This window comes from Salvelinus sp. IW2-2015, linkage group LG5 (assembly GCF_002910315.2).
Source record: "Salvelinus sp. IW2-2015 linkage group LG5, ASM291031v2, whole genome shotgun sequence".
Taxonomy (NCBI): domain Eukaryota; kingdom Metazoa; phylum Chordata; class Actinopteri; order Salmoniformes; family Salmonidae; genus Salvelinus; species Salvelinus sp. IW2-2015.
Genome location: NC_036844.1, coordinates 14,783,970 through 14,798,489, shown reverse-complemented (window position 1 = coordinate 14,798,489; position 14,520 = coordinate 14,783,970). Strand labels below are relative to the sequence as shown.

Here is a 14,520-nt window from a genome sequence, read left to right as displayed (position 1 = left end):
TTTCTTGAAGCACCTTTGGCAGCGATTACAGCCTCGAGTCTTCTTGGGTATGACACAACAAGCTTGGCACAGCTGTATTTGGGGAGTTTCTCCCATTCTTCTCTGCAGATCCTCTCAAGKTCTGTCAGGTTGGATGGGGAGCGTCGCTGCACAGCTATTTTCAGGTCTCTCCAGAGATGTTCGGTCGGGTTCAAGTCTTTTACTGAGGAGTGGCTTCCGTCTGGCCACTCTACCATAAAGGCCTGATTGGTGGAGTGCTGCAGAGATGGTTTTCCTTCTGGAAGATTCTCCCATCTCCACAGAGGAACTCTGGAGCTCTGTCAGAGTGACCATCGGGTTCTTGGTCATCTCCCTGACCAAGGCCCTTCTCCCCTAATTGCTCAGTTTGGCCAGGCAGCCAGCTCTAGGAAGAGTCTTGGTGGTTCCAATCTTCTTCCATTTAAGAATGATGGAGGAGACTGTTCTTGGGGACCTTCAATGCTGCAGAAATGTTTTGTACCCTTCCCCAGATCTGTGCATCGACACAATCCTGTCTCGGAGCTCTACGGACAATTCTTTCGACCTCATGGCTTGGTATTTGCTCTGACATGTACTGTCAACTGTGGGACCTTATATAGACAGGTGTGTGCCTTTCCAAAACATGTCCAATCAATCGAATTTACCTCAGGTGGACTCCAATCAAGTTGTAGAAACATCTCAAAGGTGATCAAAGGAAACAGGATGCACCTGAGCTCAATTTTGAGTCTCATAGAAAAAGGTCTGAATACTTATGTAAATAAGGTATTTCAGTTTTTATTTGTAATAAATTTGCAAAAATGTCTAAAAACCTGTTTGCTTTGTCATTATGGGGTATTGTGTGTAGATTGATGAGGAAAAAATTTAACATTTTAAAATAAGGCTGTAACAAAACAAAATGTGGAAAAAGTCAAGGGGTCTGAGTACTTTCCGAATGCATTGTATATAAGGAATAGGTTGCTATTTGGGATGTATCGCTAATCTCCTGTCTGTGTGGTATGTAGGACTTGGCCATGGGTACAGACGCTGAAGGGGAGAAGATCAAGGACCCCATGAGGGCCATCGTGCCCATCCTGCTGGACGCCAACGTCACCACCCACGACAAGATCCGCATCATCCTCCTCTACATCTTCCTCAAGAACGGTGAAACTGAAAGACGCTCGACTTTTAACCCTAACATTTACCCTAACCCAAGCTTCATATCCACATCCCAGTTCAACCCTAACCTAAACCACAACCTTAATCCTAATGCTAGCTTCATATCCACATCCCAGTTCAACCCTAACCTAAACCCTAACATTTACCCTAACCCAAGCTTCATATCCACATCCCAGTTCAACCCTAACCTAAACCACAACCTTAATCCTAATGCTAGCTTCATATCCACATCCCAGTTCAACCCTAACCTTAATCCTAATGCTAGCTTCATATCCACATCCCAGTTCAACCCTAACCTAAACCACAACCATAATCCTAATGCTAGCTTCATGTCCACATCCCAATTCAACCCTAACCTAAACCACAACCTTAATCCTAATGCTAGCTTCATATCCACATCCCAGTTCAACCCTAACCTAACCTAAATCCTAATGCTAGCTTCATATCCACATCCCAGTTCAACCCTAACCTAACCTAAACCACAACCTTAATCCTAATGCTAGCTTCATATCATTTACATTTTACATTTACATCATTTAGCAGACGCTCTTATCCAGAGCAACTTACAAATTGGAAAGTTCATACATATTCATCCTGGTCCCCCCGTGGGGAATGAACCCACAACCCTGGCGTTGCAAGCGCCATGCTCTACCAACTGAGCCACACGGGACATATATCCACATCCCAGTTCAACCCTAACCTAACCCACAACCTTAATCCTAATGCTAGCTTCATGTCCACATCCCAATTCAACCCTAGCCTCAACCATAAACCTAACCCTAACCTTAACGCTAGCTTCATATTCACATCCCAGTTCAACCCTAACCCTAGCCTCAACCACAACCCTAACCCTAGCCTCAACCACAACCCTAACCCTAGCTTCATGTTCCCGTCCTGCCTCAACCATAACTAACCCTAGCTTCATAACCACATCTTGGTTCAACCCTAACCCTAGCCTCAAACACAACCCTAACTCTAAGAGCTGATCTAGGAACAGTTTTTCCTGTTTATTCCTAAAGCCAATTTTTTCCCTATTTACAAGCTGTGCAAAATGGAAGTAGTTGCGTAGCAATATGCAAATGTATGCAGAGACGCAATTTGTAACTCATCCAACTATGCAGTATCACCATTTTATGTAGCTAATTGCTTTCTTGCATTGTGCACGTACGTAGTGTATAAATTAGGCTTAAAGTTAACCTATAAGAGCTTAACAACCTGTGGGGTGCTGTTGGGTAGGCATCACAGAGGAGAACCTGAACAAGCTCATCCAGCATGCCCAGATCCCTCCCGAGGACAGTGAGATCATCACCAACATGGCCCACCTGGGTGTGCCCATCATCACAGACGTGAGTCAGCACTCCTACTTCCTGTTGTTGGCCACTTTGTGTCTGGCCAGCCTCCTCTTCTGTCCCTCCTGCAGCTGCAGTCAAGGACACAGATGTACCGCCACCTTTTCAACACCTGTTACAAACTCTCTCTTTCTCCTTCATGCCCATACACACTCTCTCTCTCTCTCTCTCTCTCTCTCTCTCTCTCTCTCTCTCTCTCTCTCGCCCATTTTCTCTTCTACGCTCCTACCATATTATTCCTTTCATATGGGTCTCAATTAAACACTTCAATCAGACTGATATTTGCAGTAATTTAACTCTCCCCCTTTGTTATTTTTCACCCCATGTTCCTCCTCCCTCTAGTCCACCCTCCGCAGGGGGAAGAAGCTGGACAGGAAGGAACGTGTGAGTGCGCAGACCTATCAGCTGTCCCGCTGGACACCACTGGTCAAGGACATCATGGAGGTCAGTTACTAGACATACACATAGTCTCTGTCTCGTGTGTGTGTGTGTGTGTGTGTGTGTGTGTGTGTGTGTGTGTGTGTGTGTGTGTGTTGTGTGTGTGTGTGTGTGTGTGTGTGTGTGTGTGTGTGTGTGTGTGTGTGTGTGTGTGTGTGTGTGTGTGTGTGTGTTTAGGCCATCCCAGTTGTCTGTGTTTTATATTTGCTGACCATGCTCTTGTTCTGCCTTTCTTCTTGTCATCCCTGCAGGATGTGATTGAAGATAAGCTGGACACCAAGCACTACCCTTACATATCTACCCGCTCCTCTGCCTCCTTCAGCAGCACTGCAGTCAGGTACACACCACACACACACACACACACACACACACACACACACACACACACACACACACACGAATGTATTGCAGTGTAGTAGCGCTACTGAGATGACAAAGCAAGGAGGGTCATAGATCAATAGTTATTTGGGCTCTGAGGGAGAGGGGGGATGAATACTCTGATTGGCTGTAAAAGAGTGAAGGGCGGAACTAAGCAGTGACAAACAGGAGAAAAGACAACCAGAGGGCTGTGTATTCAGTCAAACATACAGTACTGCAACAGAGGGCTCTGGTCAAAAGTATTGGACAATATAGGGAATAGGGTGCCATTTGGGACAAAGCCAAGGCATCTAACCCTCATACTACTACCACAGTGGTAGGTGTGCGTGCACTGGGGAATGATGAGAGAGTGCTGACACATTGACCCCTGCATATCCCTCCCCCCCCACTAGACCTTCATTGTGTGTGTATTGATTTGACATGGGATCTGTGCTGCTGAGAATGGGAGCCACTTCCACCACCAACCACCATTCATTCCCCAGCCCCAATGTTATTGACTCATTGGGAAATAAGCACATTTCACTAGACGCCTTGCACAGCCATGATGCAGCCAAACACACATTCACACACACTGGTCACATTCCAGACCGACTACATTGGAGACATTACATTGGTCAGCCCATGATTGCATGCCACATCATTAACTGCGCAGTGGAGCATCAGATTGCTGTATCATATGATGTGGTTTGCTGATATGTTATATAGCTAGTTGTCTCCACATGGAGAAAGATCCTTTCTCTCTGCCCATTACTCTGCCCAGTACAGCTGTGGTGAAATAGTGAAGAGGAGTAACACTGTGATATGTCACCCTTGTGATTGTGCTTCTCCCTCCCTGGCAGTGCCCGGTATGGCCAATGGCACAAGAATAAGACCCCAGGCGAGTACCGCACCGGGCCGCGCGTCATGGTCTTCATCATCGGAGGCGCGTCCTTCAGCGAGATGCGCTCTGCCTACGAGGTCACGCAGGCCAACGGGAAGTGGGAGGCCATCATTGGTGAGTCTGACACCGGGGGGCGCCACTGAGCGCAGGCCGAGGTGGTAGGGAGGCACTCCCCCATAGGGAGTGTGACAGAACAGTCCTAAGAGAAAATACACTCACATAGACTGATCTTACTGGTACATTAACACACAGTTGCCTTTCATTTATGCAAGAATGCAGACTCATTTCGAATGGACATATAACCCCTCCCTCTGGGCACTTGTTGTAGGTCTGAACAGTCTGAATAGATAATATGTCCACCATGCCCTCTGATAGGCTAGGTGGAATGGCTTATACCTACCCAATTCTTTTCAGGGTCTACACAAAGTGCCTAGGGATGGGGGACTAGGACGTAGATTGGGAAATGGGTGTACTTCTCTAACTGACTGACTCTCGTACACTGGCTAATTCTGTTATTGGTCTCTATTAGGGCTGTTGTGGTGACCGTATTACCGCCACACCGGCGGTCACAAGTCATGAAGGCAGTCAAATACCACGTGATCGTTTAGTCACGGCAATTAGGCTTCTCCATGCTCTGATGCTGCTGCTGGTCATTAGTAGCCTACCAAACGTACTAACTACCTGGTACTCAGCACTCTATTGTCCCTCTAATCACTCTGGTATCAATGCAAATCTAATCAAAAATCTAATCAAACACTTCATGAGAGCCCATGAGCTCATGTTGCGCAACATTTCTATAGGCTATGCAGTTGCATGAGAAAACAGAGTGATGGCCTCTACTAAAAAGAGGAGGATCCCATCAGCTGTCTATAGGTTAGGCCTACTATATTTATTTATCAACTTTCCTAATGTTAAGCACATTGCTTATATTTACAACAGGAGTATAGCCTGCCTAGCTGGCATGAAAATGAACCACGGGGAAAGTGTCCTCCATTCGCTATTTATGTATTTTTCCCCGCTGCCCCTGTTTCGATACATATTTCACACATATACAAAATAATAAAGATTAAATCAAGAATAGGCTGATGGGTGACAATATTACCCTAGCACTTTTTCAAATCATAGTCACACACCTCATGTAGCCTAGCCCATAGGTCTATATGTTTTGATAAGGTTTGTATCACAAATAAAGTGGCCAAATAACTTCTTAAAATTAAGCACATTAATCCTCTTTACAAGGGGAGTAGAACCTAACTGGCATACAATTTTCACCATTAAACTGCACCTTTATAAGAAAAGCATTACATGCATAATCGCATTTGCGGTCATTTTTGATAATGGTGTTTTCCGTTAATGGAACATTTGCACTTTTAGCCTACTAATGTGTGCATTGTTGCGCTTATAATATGAAGAAATAGACTAATAGTAAAAAATACAAAAAATGTATGCTAGTGGTTGTATTAATTTGGGATCTATTGCATCCCACAACTGTCCCAGACTGTTTGGAATATGTATTTCTCGCACAGAATACAATAGGTCAACTTTTGTACTATGGGGGATAGTAGATTGACATAGGCTAGTGTTTTTGCTGTTCGTTAGACCTATTCATCTTGTTGGCTGACAAAGTAAATGTGGACAGTTCTTCCAATATCTTCAATATGCACCTCGGAATTGGATAAGGACCCGCGCAATAGCGTCCCGGATGTGTCTGTCTTCACTTGTAGCCTGTGAGAAAGACCCGATCACGTGATGGAGAGCCATGTGAGTGAGAGGTGATTCAGAGCGCGCAGCACTCAGGGAGAAAGGCATAACGGCTACTGGCCGCAAAAGGCATGTATTTTTTTAGGGTGCATTACGGCCAAACAAAGGGGATGCCGCTGTAAAATTCTAGGCATTATCGAGTGCTTGTCAAATTGTGAATGAGAGACTGATGAAGTGTGTACAGCCTGCTCAAAAAATAAAGCAGAGCTCATGCGTTTCAAGTGACTTTTTTCAAATCATCATTAGAGTCACATCATGCATCCTTACAATGTATTACAAATGTAAACATATAGCCCAACGTTTGTAGAACAACTACAAAGTTACATTAATAACTGTAAATTAAGCATATAGAATACCTATTTCTTTGTTAACCACTCCACACAGAATAGGTGCATATATGCGCACTCCCTCAAATCGTTTGGAGAAAAGATCCTTTCTATTTTATTCAGCTTTGTTCAATTGTATTCTTCATACTATAAAATAATGCCACGGAATTCTAAGCAAATCTTGTCTGCTTAATGAACTAGTGTAGCCCGCATCCAATTGTCATAGCCAGATCAGGACCTAACATAAGGACAACTCGAGTATGATATTCTGTTCTTCTGAAATAAACTACATTTTCTTCATATCATTCTTCTTTAGACCTGTCTATAATAAATAATGGATTTATTGTGAAGGTGTAGGCTATATTACATGGATTTATTAGACTTTTTAAAACGCAGATGTTCCAAAGGTCTGCATCAGTGGCTTGTAGGCTAGATGTGGTAGCCAGGAGATGCTAAATGTGTTTGTTAATTAACGGTCAATTACCATGAGACCGACAGTTATTTGCTTGACAATCAACGGCTGACGAAATTTCGTGACCGCCACAGCCCTAGTCTCCATTCATTGTGGTCAGCAGGACACAAATGCCAACGTGTCTGCCATCATCAGTGCCAATGCAACTGTATTCTATTCCCACTATGTTGACCACAGGTGAATAAAGAAGGACGAAGGAGAGAATTCATCCAGATAATCTTTCTCTCATTTGAGCGCCAACCGCACTCGACCTCATTAAAACTCTGGCTTATCCACACAACAACATATTTGACCTCAATTAGCTTCCTTACTCCCATATACAGTGGCTTGCGAAAGTCTTCACCCCCCTTGGCATTTTTCCTATTTTATTGCCTTACAACCTGGAATTAAAATGGATTTTTGGGGGGTTTGTATCATTTGATTTACACAACATGCCTACCACTTTGAAGATGCAAAAAACGTTGTTGTGAAACAAACAAGAAATAAGACAAAAAAACTGAAACTTGAGCATGCGTAACTATTCACCCCCCGAAAGTCAATACTTTGTAGAGACACCTTTTGCAGCAATACAGCTGCAAGTCTCTTGGGGTATGTCTCTATAAGCTTGGCACATCTAGCCACTGGGATTTTTGCCCATTCTTCAAGGCAAAACTTCTCCAGCTCCTTCAAGTTGAATGGGTTCTGCTGGTGTACTGCTAACTTTAAGTCGTACCACAGATTCTCAATTGGATTGAGGTCTGGGCTTTGACTAGGCCAAACCAAGACATTTAAATGTTTCCCCTTAAACCACTCAAGTGTTGCTTTAGCAGTATGCTTAGGGTCATTGTCTTGTTGAAAGGTGAACCTCCGTACCAGTCTCAAATCTCTGGAAGACTGAAACAGGTTTCCCTCAAGAATTTCCCTGTATTTGGCGCCATCCATCATTCCTTCAATTCCGACCAGTTTCCCAGTCCCTGCCGATGAAAAACATCCCCACAGCATGATGCTGCCACCACCATGCTTCACTGTCGGGATGGTGTTCTCGGGGTGATGAGAGGTATTGGGTTTGCGCCAGACATAGCGTTTTCCTTGATGGCCAAAAAGCTCAATTTTTGTCTCATCTGACCAGAGTACTTTCTTCTATATGTTTGGGGAGTCTCCCACATGCCTTTTGGCGAACACCAAATGTGTTTTCTTATTTTTTTTCTTTAAGCAATGGCTCTTTCTGGCCACTCTTCCGTAAAGCCCAGCTCTGTGGAGTGTACGGCTTAAAGTGGTCCTATGGACAGATACTCCAATCTCTGCTGTAGAGCTCTGCAGCTCCTTCACTGTTATCTTTGGTCTCTTTGTTGCCTCTCTGATTAATGCCCTCCTTGCCTGGTCCGTGAGTTTTGGTGGGCGGCCCTCTCTTGGCAGGTTTGTTGTGGTGCCATATTCTTTCCATTTTTTAATAATGGATTTAATGGTGCTCCGTGGGATGTTCAAAGTTTCTGATATTTTTTTTATAACCCAACCCTGATCTGTACTTCTGCACAACTTTGTCCCTGACCTGTTTGGAGAGCTCCTTGGTCTTCATGGTGCCACTTGCTTGGTGGTGCCCCTTGCTTAGTGATGTTGCAGACCCTGGGGCCTTTCAGAACAGGTGTGTATATATATATATATACTGAAATCATGTGACACTTAGATTGCACACAGGTGGACTTTATTTAACTAATTATGTGACTTCTGAAGGTAATTGGTTGCACCAGATCTTATTTAGGAGCTTCATAGCAAAGGGGGTGAATACATATGCACGCACCACTTTACCACTTTTCTGAATTTTACATTTTTTTTGAATTTTTTTATACAAGTTATTTTTTTCATTTCACTTCACCAATTTGGACTATTTTGTGTATACCCATTACATGAAATCCAAATAAAAACACATTTAAATTACAGGTTGTAATGCAACAAAATAGGAAAAACGCCAAGGGGGATGAATACTTTTGCAAGGCACTGTACACACACCACGAATTCCAGTCAGTAAAGATTCTTGAAGAGTAAGCTTATGTCATGACACTAGTTTGCCTGTTGAGGCAATCAACACTCATTCTGTTAGTGCTATACTTACTTAAGGATCTAGCTACTTAGCTGGAGGAAAACGCTATGTTTCTGATGAACACTTCTCTAAGATACCCCTTGTGATATGTGTAAACCCCTTTTGGGTGACATGTGTTCCCTGTTTATTGAATGTTGTCTCTGGTCAGCCAGTTCTTGTCATAAGGGAGTGTGTCTTCTCTGTTATTTTTTGCTGTGCTATGCTTTTGGATTCAGTCCTGTTCTGTCTAAAACACTGTTGTCTTTGAATTGCAGCTACGCCCTGTCTTTTTCTGTGCGTCTGGGTTTCGTGTCCGTGTGTTTGCGTGTGGGCGCGTGTATGACTATTCACAGTATGTGGGTAGTGCTGTGCAGTGGTGTGTTTAACCCCTTTTTGTCGAGATGGCAGAGAAAGTGTCAGAAAAGAGAACGTGGCATGGGGGGCGTGGCATGTGATGAGAATTGAGCGTGAAGCGCCCTCTGTTCCTCCACAGGTTCCACCCACACCATCACCCCCATCAAATTCTTAACGGACCTGCAGCACCCTGACTTCCGAGAGTCCACTAGGGTGTCCTTTGAGGAGCCAGACGCAGGCTCAGACGAGTGAGACAGACAGAGAGAGGGAGGGAGGGAGAGAGAAATCACACTCTGACAAAGTAAAGGCAGCCGCGCAAAGAAGCCCTTTCTGAACGCCCACAGCACAAGGGCTTTCTTTCCCTCCGTACTCCTCTTACTACATTCACTACTGCTCGAACTCCGCCCCACCCTCAGGGATGGCCGTCTGGCCCCTGGCTCACTGCATGGCCCAGTCACCTCAGGCTCCACCTCTTGCAGGCCAACACCCAATCACAGCGTAAGACAGTGTGATTGGTGACCCCCACAGCCAATAGTGATTGGCCTTGTCATGCTGACAGATAGAATGGGCATGTGTTGCAGTATCTATCTGTTGGGCCTTCAGGATGTGCAGCCTATGTGGGCTGGCCATGCTACAGGCGTCCTGACCCCATCCCTGCTGCCCTCCTCCACCCCCACATCATCTCAACTGGGTGGATTAAATCGCCCCTCTCAGACTGTTTCGTAACCTGTTTCCCAGAATTGATCATTTTTTGGCGCAGATTTAATCTACCCCCGAGAATCATCTTTATTCCTTTATTATTACTATTATTACTAATTATTTTTGTAAATAACACCTCCAAGACAATCACCTTGATTTAATGTTTTTTTTTCAGGATAGGTCCTTGAGTTGATGTTGGCTTTCAAGGAAGGATTGTCATTTTTTTTCGTAGATGTATTTTTTGCTCCCAATCTTTCAACTTCCTCCACCTCTCCTCCAACTCACGCTCTCTCGGTCCACCAGACATCACATGCATGCTTACATGGCCCAGGAGTCATCTGCAGAGAACACTAATGTTGGTCTCCACACCATTCGGTCAAAGAATAAACTTCAGCTCCCTACTGCTATTTCTGCTCGCTCGGACACAGTGCTTCTCTGCAGACACTGACACTGGGAATGTAGCGATGTTCACTCGATATGCTTTAGCGCCTAGAAAAGATGCGACACATAAAAAGCCTTCACGATTTCCCCCTCACTTTGTTCGCCCCCTCACTTTGTTCGCCATATAGCTCCATATTTTCCCTTTTGCGACACCATATGTGGCCCATACAGCATGGTCAACCAATAGTAGAGCAATATGGGTTTTGGTACACAGAGACAGGATTCTAAAAGCACATAGTCTAGGAAATTTTTCAAACACCAATATTAGCAATTACCGCATCACTGCCTATTTTGGGGATTTTGCAAGTAAGGTGGCTATATTCTGCACAATTTGTTAAATTGAGTGAGTTTCCCTGAACACAGCATTAAAGGGCATCCATCTCATTCTTGCTTATCTGCTAAAGCCATATCTTTTTCAAACAACTTTTGGTTTTATGGTTTTGGTATTTTTTTTGTATCAATCACCACGTGCAGTATGGAGGCTTTACCATATACTGCCGTATTCAACCCGTCCTGAACGAAATGTCCATTGTTAATTTACTCAGACTGTTTGTTTCTGTTATTTGGTGTTTGGATATAATCCTACCCATGTAGTGGGTGTTGGGGAGCAACGTGGCTCACTGTGTTTCTGGCCAGAGCCCTGCAAAGCTGTGTGTTTCAGATGCTGAGAGACAGGAGAGAACCAGGCGCCAGTCCAAAGTTGGTCTGTGACTAGTGCTCACCTACACCCCACTCCACCCTCCCTTACACCCAAGATGCCTGCATCACTATGGTGACCCAACTTAAGATGGACTCGCCTCTTCCTCTCCCGTCTCTGCCTGTACCTATTGATGATGGGATAAACCAGCCCTCCTGATTGGCTGTCAATATCACATCTAGAAAGGCCTAACTGGCATGAGCCATCAGATTTACTGAGCTTTAAAGGAATTGTACCTAGCACAGATAAACCTAAGCGTCTTCCTTGGTGAGCCAAAATGATAGAAACATTCAGCTTTGCTTCAGAAACAAACAGATGAAGAATAACAACAATACTAATCCAACTGCTTAGTAGGTGTGGGGAGTAAATCAAAACTTTGGTCCAGCGGTTCGCTTTATGAATGAAAGCCTTGGTTTGTCCAAGATGGCGGGTAAGCCATCAACACATTCAACGACTTGGTGACAAACTATATGGAGAAAGGTTTGGTTTACTCCAATCGAATACCTCCTGAGTTATACTGTGTCCAAAATGTGTCTTCAGCTATGAAAAAGTCAGCTCATTCATATTTTGGTGGTGCTGTTATGTTTAGCTTTTAATTTCACATTTTATTTACAAGCATAGGCACAATAACTTCCCTGATGTCATCCAATCAGAGAATGGCTGGACAGAAATCTGCTTTTGTCTTTACCTGATTTTACATATTGCTATTAGACTGTTTGCATGCACTGCGATAAAAGCTTCTTAGATCACATGCACACGCTTACACCTGATTTGCTGCTCCCTCCTATAGCTGTGGTCACAGGGTTCCTACCACCAGTGCTTTGCAGCTGGCTCAGAAGCCAGCTCTGTGATGTCAGTACATCACTGTCCAATCACAAGCGATCCAATTGCATGTGACATACAATTTTGTGAATTGTTGGCAGGCACTAGATCACAAGTCACCAATCTTCCTTGATTTTAAAAACGCGTGAATAGCCCACACATCGTTTTATAACCAATAATGATAACCAATACATTCTTTAAATACTGGCTATTGACTATGATTTCAAGTTTTTTGGTTGTACTTATGTTTATCTTATTTCCCCCCCCCCAAAATTCTCAAGAATAGTGCTTCCAGCAAAGCATTCATAGCCAAGAGCTGAAAACACATTTTCCTAGCGAGCTAATGTTTTGGCAACTCTAATACCATGCTCTGTCTGTGTGTGTCCTCTGCTGCGTATCTGTCCACCTCTCTAGGATCGACCCACGTCTTCACCCCCACCGCCCTCCTGGAACAGCTCAAGACCATGAACAAACCAGACGAGGAACCGGCGAGCTAAAATCGCCCAGCCCCATCCATCTCCTTCCAGTCTTCTCACCTTAACCTCCCCCCAGCCACCTTCCCCAGATCCTACCTTCATTCTGTATGTATCTTGCTTGGGCAAAAAAAATTACTACAAACAAAAACAATGACAGCGTTAATGAACAAAATAAATGTTTAAACAGATCTAAATCATGTTACAAGTATTCTCATATTTTACAATGGATGCAAATAACGGAAAGTATTTAAAATAAAATAAAGTTTAAATATCAACTAAGGCCATTTGAAACTGAAAGTACCAAATGTAATATCGTATGCTATGAAACCTGCTAGAAAGTGTAACAGGTAGAGGTTTTCTCTGTTTGTTCCCCTCAGTTTATCTTCTTGGTGTGATTTTTATTGATAGTGGGTAGAGGAGGGATGCCTTACTATAGTTGGTTGGCACTAGGTTAAGTTAATGCAGTAAAATCATATCACTCAACATGCAACATAACTCATCCCTGTCCTATCAGGGGGTAGAATCCTAGCTGGTCAAGATGTTTGTATCAGTAGCATGCCTGAACATTGTCCGTACTGTTACTGTATATCCTTTAGTGTGGCAATACCGTAACCAAGCAACTCGAGAAATCATTCAATCACAGTTCTGTCTTGTGAGTAAGACAGTGACAAAACAGCTAGACTGACCCAAGGTCTGAGGATAGAGAGAAACGGGGCTGTGTAAATAGCTACAGAATGCTAGAAGCATCCCTCCTCCAGCCATAAGACTGTATTTACTCGCCACATCCTTTTCCTTTTTCTCTGGAGAGATTTTACGTTTTAGTGTCAAAAAGGCCATTGCTTGCAGATGTTTACAGAATAATCATGAAGGGCCGCTTGTATTTCAGTATTGTATCCTGTCACATTATACACTGAGTGCACAAAACATTAGGAACGCCTTCCTAATTTTGAGTTGCACCCCTTTTGCCCTCAGAACCGATTCAATTTGTCAGGGCATGGACTCTACAAGGTATTCGAAAGCGTTCCACAGGGATGCTGGTCCATGTTGACTCCAATGCTTCCCACAGTTGTGTCAAGTTGACTGGATGCTCTTGGACCATTCTTGATACACACAGGAAACAGTTGAGCTGAAAAAAATACCTGCAGCGTTGCAGTTCTTGACACTCAAACCGGTGTACCTGGCACCTATTACCATACCCGGTTCAAAAGCACTTAAATCTTCTGTCTTGCCCATTCACCCTCTGAATGGCACACATACACAATCCATGTCTCAAGCATTAAAAATCCTTCTTTAACCTGTCTCCTCCCCTTCATCTACACTGATCTGAAGTGGAAATAACAGGTGACATCAATAAGGGATCATAGCTTTCACCTGGATTCACCGGTCATGGAAAAGTGCAGGTGTTCCTAATGTTTTGTACACTCAGTGTAAGTCATCATTGGTTAGTATCAAAATGTTTAACCGGGTCATGCACTGAGTAGTGTGTTGTGTATATGGCATACGTTGATGTTTTTAGTGTCTCACTGTTGACTGGTGATGTTTCTGACAGTGAAGTAGTAAAAGATTTCCTTTAAAAAAAAATGCGAATGTGAAGCCACGTGTGTCTGTGTTGTTTTATCTGTAGTTGTAGTGGTGAACTGGGAAAATAACTAATATCTATATTTTGTTTGTCTGTCCGTTAGTTTTTCTCTGCTGGTGCAATGTTAACTCTTCCAACGGCGAATGGCTTTGCAAAGAAAATGTAACACCAATATTTCAACGTTTTATATCTATTTTTTATTTCTCTTGCCTGGCCAAACAGGTTGTATATTGCACTATGCGTTTTCTGTGATGCAAACGCTTAATTTAATTTGAATTGTTTCCTATTATCAGTTGCTGTTGTATAGGGTCTCTGTCTATTCAATTCGTGTATATCAAAGTTATTTATCAGAGAAACAAATCTTTAAAAATGTAAGTCTGTCCTAAACCTGTTTAACTCATTGGGATTCTATGTTTGCGAGTGTTGAAGCACAAACAAAACTATACTTCATGTGTACCAATGTACCAAGGCTGTCTAATAAATTGGCTTCCATTACAAGGAGAAAGACTCAGCACGTTCCTACTGTAGCTACATTGTAAGGTACTCTGTTGCAATTCTGCTGTTCTTCACTGTAGTGCATCTGCTGTATCTGTGAGTTAACCCTCTCGTTTTCAGGCTC

The 14,520-nt window shown here is 43.5% G+C and overlaps 1 protein-coding gene across 2 annotated transcripts in view; it reads left to right on the top strand.

Moving 5' to 3' along the window:
• The window catches only part of stxbp1a (syntaxin binding protein 1a), a 46,309-nt gene extending 31,903 nt beyond the window's left edge, over window positions 1–14,406 (top strand). Inside the window, exons 14-20 of one of the 2 annotated variants that reach the window (XM_023987561.2) lie at window positions 1,020–1,158; window positions 2,410–2,519; window positions 2,865–2,966; window positions 3,212–3,297; window positions 4,178–4,332; window positions 9,327–9,488; window positions 12,261–14,406. In XM_023987561.2, the coding sequence (XP_023843329.1) occupies window positions 1,020–1,158; window positions 2,410–2,519; window positions 2,865–2,966; window positions 3,212–3,297; window positions 4,178–4,332; window positions 9,327–9,439 (705 nt within the window). In that variant the 3' untranslated portion in view covers window positions 9,440–9,488; window positions 12,261–14,406. The remainder of the gene's footprint in view (window positions 1–1,019; window positions 1,159–2,409; window positions 2,520–2,864; window positions 2,967–3,211; window positions 3,298–4,177; window positions 4,333–9,326; window positions 9,489–12,260) is intronic. The other variant, XM_023987562.3, reaches the window with a different exon arrangement.
• Window positions 14,407–14,520: the final 114 nt, after the last annotated feature.